This window comes from Staurois parvus, unplaced genomic scaffold, assembly GCF_062004578.1.
Source record: "Staurois parvus isolate SC_StPar_1 unplaced genomic scaffold, SC_StPar_1.0 ptg000039l, whole genome shotgun sequence".
In the NCBI taxonomy this organism is placed as follows: Eukaryota; Metazoa; Chordata; class Amphibia; order Anura; family Ranidae; genus Staurois; species Staurois parvus.
In genome coordinates, this window is record NW_028317835.1 from 2,341,379 (window position 1) to 2,347,439 (window position 6,061).

The window sequence follows — 6,061 nt, forward strand, 5'->3', positions numbered from 1 at the left end:
AGGTGTTCGGGTCAGTGGGAGAGTGGAGTAATAGGAGGAGGTGGTGGGTGCCGTTGAGGGGTGAAGGAAGCAGTGAGGACACAATATACAATTGTTTGGGAGGGGCAGAGGGATATAGTGAATGGATTTTGGGAATGGAGGAGAGGAAAATGAGAAGGAGAGGAAGAGGCATTTTGGGGAGGTGATGAGAGCAATAGTAGGGAGATGATAGCAATGAGGGGGAGATGTACAAGTTTTGGGGTGGAGCAGAGGGGTAAAGAAATGAGATTTGGGAACAGAGGATAGTAATATGATAAGGAGAAGAGGGGTGTATTATATAAAGGTACACGGAGTGGGACTCAGGCATGTAAGAGATGTTTCCCGGGGTGATTGCTTGCAGTCTGTCCAGCGTGCAGTAGAGTTTCTTGCTGTTGTTGTGTCTTCCTGCTGCTGAAGTTCTCCTGCTTTAGTTCAACTGCTGTGTTTAACTGCATCCCACTCCTTCAACACAGCACTCAATCAGAAGCAGCACCCCCATCAGAGACTGTGCCCCCCATCAGTGATCTCCCCCCATGAGCTGATCTAAATTTATAGGGAGATGCTCAAATGAGCATTCAACTCCACCCCAATTAGAAGCTGATAAGGATCACATGAATAGTGGGGGATGTTTCATTGGGAACAGGCTACAGTCGTAAACCTGAGTGCAGCTGGAGGTGAGGAATGGTCAACATACACAAATATAAATACACCATTTGTTCTGAATTTAACAGGAGTCAATGCGTTTTCCTAGTTAAGAGCAGAGATAGGAGATAGATGCATTCACCCAGAGGAAAGAGCAAATAACAACAAAGGGCCAGAAGAGAACTAGGGAAATGAGGAAATAGAATTTGTTTCCCTATAACTTGCTTAGCTTATGTATATATTGCTGACCATCAGATTTACAGTGCTATATTTCTTTTTACATAATTTGGACAACCCCTTTAAGGTTTTTTTAGGCATGTTATATCTTAAATGCACTTATGTGAATTAATAGTAATTTGGACTTTAAATTTGGTTAAAAACCCATAATATAAAAAAAACCGAAAAATTATTTTTTTTTTATAAATTTGAAGACAATTTTGCAGTTTGAGGCAAATCATGACGTCTAAGAGTTTTTTCAATATTTTATTTGTTTTCAATATTTTTTTATTTGTTTTCAACACACCAAAATACATGGAAATTAGATGAAAATAATCAAACAGCTTTTTAGTCGCAGACCTGTGTAATAAGTAAGACACACAACAAGTAAAGCCCAACTTCAGCTAACGCTTCTACAGCAGTTACAGCAACAGGTTCTCTATAAGGTCCAACCCCCCATATGAATGACAACTGACAGTTGTGAGCACCCCCAGCAGTGTTATAGGATTTGCCCCAACCCCTCCAACTGCCATTTTTCCCTAAACACTTAGTCTTCAAAAGGAAGTACAAAAAAAAAAAACAATCTACTGGGAGGGACAACAAAAAAATAAAACAATAGGAGACTCAGAAAAGCAAAACCTGCTCTGCTAATGACAGATTTCATTATTATTGTCATTAGTGATTTTGCCCATAGTTACACTTTGGTGTAACGTTGTAATATTTCCAGGGAGAAGAAGTTTTCTTTACAAACTTTCCACCAAAAAGAGATGTGTGCACTCAGAGTGATTATTGTGAACCCCAATCAGAGGAATGTCAGTCCCCCGGAAGAAGTGGTAGGAGTATGACCGCACACTCAGCACTTTGTAAGTTCAGATCTCTGGCAGTTGTATTGTGTGATTAGTCTATGGAGAGGAGTAATAGCTGGAAAGAGAAAACATGGAACAAGGATTTCTGATCTTCACCTGATGGAATCCCATTTGGCAGAACCACATGGAACACAAGTGGCCAGCTGGGCTTACGTTTTACTGCTGAATACATCCCCTAAATCAGCAGTAACTCAGTATTGGAAGGCCTGCATCAGCTTGGGATGTTGTTTTCTCACTGAACAGAGACTTCTTTCTAACTGGTGTCACAGACACAGACCTGCCTGAAAGGTTGTCACCCATGAGATGATATCCTACAACCTCACAAACACCCCCTTTCCTCTCTCTGATCACAATCTCATCACCTTCACAGTCTCCTCATCTTCAAACACCTATCCCTCCAAGCAGCAATTACACGCAGAAACCTTCACAACTTGAACCCTTCTCCTTTCCACTCTGCAACTGACCAACTCTATGACAGAATCTCTCCCCTGTCCTGCCCTGACCTGGCCACTGCTGTCTACAACAGTTCACTTTCATCCACATTAGACTCACTTGCTCCTCTAACATGAAGCATCAGGCCCCGACCATTACAACCTTGGCAGACTGACAACACCAGAGATCTTAAACGACATAGTCGTGTGGTGGAGCAAATGTGGCGTAAAACCAAATCTCACCAAGCATTCACCCGATATAAATCTGCTTTCTTCACATACAATTCCTCCCTCCATGCTGCCAGACAAGCCTACTTTGTCACTCTCATCAATAGCTTGTCATCCAGTCCTCGTCATCTCTTCTTTACTTCTAACTCTCAACTTTCTCCACCTCCACCCAGTACCTCACTCACTGCTCACGAGATTGCAAATCATTTCAAAAACAAGATTGATGCAATTTGTAGGGGCATCTCCACTGCACAGACATCCACCCCACCTAGCATACCTTATACTAAACCTCCCTCAACACTTTCCTCTTTTGACCTTGCTACTACCGAAGAGGTCACTAAGGTTTCTCAGAAGCCCGTCTCACTACCTGCCCCCTGGATCCTGTCCCCTCACAACTACTACGGTCACCCTCTTCTTCCATCCAATGCTCCCTCACTCACATCTTCAATCTCTCCCTCTCTACTGGTGCCTTCCACTCCCCTCTAAAGCATGCGCACATCACTCCCATACTTAAAAAACCCTCCCTGGACCCCACCAACCTTAACAACTTAAGACCCGTCCCCCTGCTCTTGTTTACTTTTAAACTCTTAGAACGCTTAGTCTACAATCACCTGAGCTCCCATCTCACCGACAACAACCTTCTTGACCCTTTACAGTCTGGCTTTCGATCACTACACTCCACTGACACTGCCCTACTAAACCTCACTAATGATCTAACTGCTAAAACCAATGGCCACTACTCCGTACTCATTCCAACCAATGGCCACTACTCCATACTCATTCCAACCAATGGCCACTACTCCGTACTCATCCCAACCAATGGCCACTACTCCGTACTCATCCCAACCAATGGCCACTACTCCGTACTAATCCCCAACCAATGGCCACTACTCCGTACTCCTCCCAGCCAATGATCACTACTCCGTACTCATCCCAGCCAATGATCACTACTCCGTACTCATCCCAGCCAATGATCACTACTCCGTACTCATCCCAGCCAATGATCACTACTCCGTACTCATCCCAGCCAATGATCACTACTCCGTACTCATCCCAACCAATGGCCACTACTCCGTACTCATCCCAACCAATGGCCACTACTCCATACTCTTACTACTTGACCTCTCTGCAGCTTTTGATATGATTGACCAACCCCTCCTCCTAAAAAAACTCCACTCAGTTGGCCTCCAAGACTCTGCTCTCTCCTGGTTCTCCTACCTATTGCAGAGCTTGTTCAGCGTTAACTATAACTCCGTCTCCTCCTCTCCACTCCCTCTTTCCGTAGGGGTACCTCAAGGTTCCATTCTTGGACCCCTACTCTTCTAAATCTACACCTCCTTCCCCTACTGCCATGGTTTTAAGTACCATCTCTATGCTGATGACACACAAATCTATCTTTCTACTCCTCACCTCGCCCCTTCAGTCTCCTCTTGCATTACTAACCTACTAAGCGACATATCGGAATGGATGTCACTCCACTTCCTCAAACTCAATCTTAACAAAACTGAGCTTTAGTATTCCCCCCAGCCTGTGCCCCCTCTCTGACTTCTCCATCAAGACCAATAACACAACCATCAGTCCCTCCCCTCATCAAAAAATGTCAAAAGATAAAATATTCAAATCCCTTCTAGTTGTGTATTGATGGACATAAGCACTAAACTCAGTTCATCAGATCATTACATTCGAGTTTGCTCACAGATTTTAGTTTGTTTCTTTTAAAGTAACATTTTATCTTTTCCCTTCTTCTCTATCTTGTGGGATGACATTGGGGATGTGAAACAAACCTGTGACACCTGAAACTTCTTTATTATTCCTTTTCTTCCAGAATTTAATCAATGCAGAAATTTATGAAACCTCCGGTAATAGATTAGACCGACATTAACTGTAAAACTTTGTCACATTGAGAGCATTAAAATGGCTTCTCTCCAGTGTGACTCCTCTGGTGTTTCATAAGATTTGACTTATATGTAAAAGCTTTATCACATTCAGAACACTGATATAGCTTCTCTCCAGTGTGAATCCTCTGGTGTGTGATAAGATTTGACTTCTGAGTAAAAGCTTTATCACATTCAGAACACTGATATGACCTCTCTCCAGTGTGAATCCTCTGGTGTCTGATAAGATTTGACTTCTGAGTAAAAGCTTTATCACATTCAGAACACTGATATGGCTTCTCTCCAGTGTGAATCTTCTGGTGTGTGATAAGATTTGACTTCACAGTGAAAGCTTTATCACATTCAGAACACTGATATGGCTTCTCTCCAGTGTGAATCATCTGGTGTGGGAAAAGATCTGACTTCACAGTAAAAGCTTTATCACATTCAGAACACTGATATGGCTTCTCTCCAGTGTGAATCCTCTGGTGTTTGATAAGATGTGACTTCAATGTAAAAGCTTTATCACATTCAGAACACTGATATGACTTCTCTCCAGTATGAATCCTCTGATGTCTGACAAAATTTGACTTCTTTATAAAAGCTTTGTCACATTCAGGACACTGATATGGCTTCTCTCCAGTATGACTCCTCTGGTGTGTGATAAGATGTGACTTCCCTATAAAAGCTTTATCACAATCAGAACACTGAAATGACTTCTCTCCAGTGTGAATCCTCTGGTGTCTGATAAGATCTGACTTCACAGTAAAAGCTTTATCACATTCAGAACACTGATATGGCTTCTCTCCAGTGTGAATCTTCTGGTGTCTGATAAGATGTGACTTCTGTGTAAAAGGTTTATCACATTCAGAACACCGATATGACTTCTCTCCCTTGTGAACCTTCTGGTGTGTGATATATTTTCTCTCCATTGTAAAATCTCCAAACAAGTAGTTTGAAATGACTCCTCTTATATATATATGGGTTGGACTTTAATGTAAAGCCATTGTCACTTCCAGAACTCTGAAATTACTTCTCTCCTGCTGGATCAATGTGGAAGAGGATCCAAACCATGACGACTTTTAGAACACAGATATGACTTGTATCCCGTGTGAATCCTCCAGTGAACTGCAATAAAGACTTTCAGTCAATTAAGACACCCATATGTCTTGTTTTCCATGTGACTCAGCTGTATTCATGAAGACCAACATGACCGAAAACTTGGCTCATCAATCCACCTGTACAAAAAAAAAAAAAAAAGAATTTTATATAAAGGGCTACATAAAGTTGCTTTCTATTTTTAATGTTCATTACTAAATATATCTTATGAATAGAAAGAATATGTACAGAATTATCTACAGTATTTTTTTTAAATCAAATAGATTGTATTAAGAAAGTTTATAAGTGCGCACAGTATTCCCAACATTCAGCCCAGACAATGGAGTCATACATTCTCACGTATAGGCAGTTGTGGCACTGTTACAGATCATACAGAACAATAACTTGCTTTGTCTATGGTGTCACTTTTACCTTTTATAAACAAATGAACAGAGAAAAGAAGAAACAACCTAGAACAATTCAGCTGTACACGGCAAGTAACTCCCCCCAGTACATACAGTTGTGTTCAAAATAATAGCAGTGTGTTGGAAAAAGTGACTAAAGCTGAAAATCCTTCTAATAGCTTTTATTTCCATCCACACAAATGCATTGGGAACACGACACATTCTATTCCAAATCACAACATGAAGAAAAATATATCAAATTTGTGTTGTTCCTCTAAAAAAAA

At 41.4% G+C, this 6,061-nt stretch overlaps 1 protein-coding gene across 1 annotated transcript; it reads right to left on the reverse strand.

The window, feature by feature from the left end:
* Nucleotides 1–1,129: 1,129 nt before the first annotated feature.
* On the reverse strand, nt 1,130–5,479 carry LOC149470553 (uncharacterized). The gene has a single exon (XM_089662772.1). It carries the CDS (start codon nt 5,205–5,207, stop codon nt 4,311–4,313), a length of 897 nt encoding a protein of 298 aa, XP_089518898.1. The 5' UTR covers nt 5,208–5,479; the 3' UTR covers nt 1,130–4,310.
* Between the last annotated feature and the right edge of the window lie 582 nt (nt 5,480–6,061).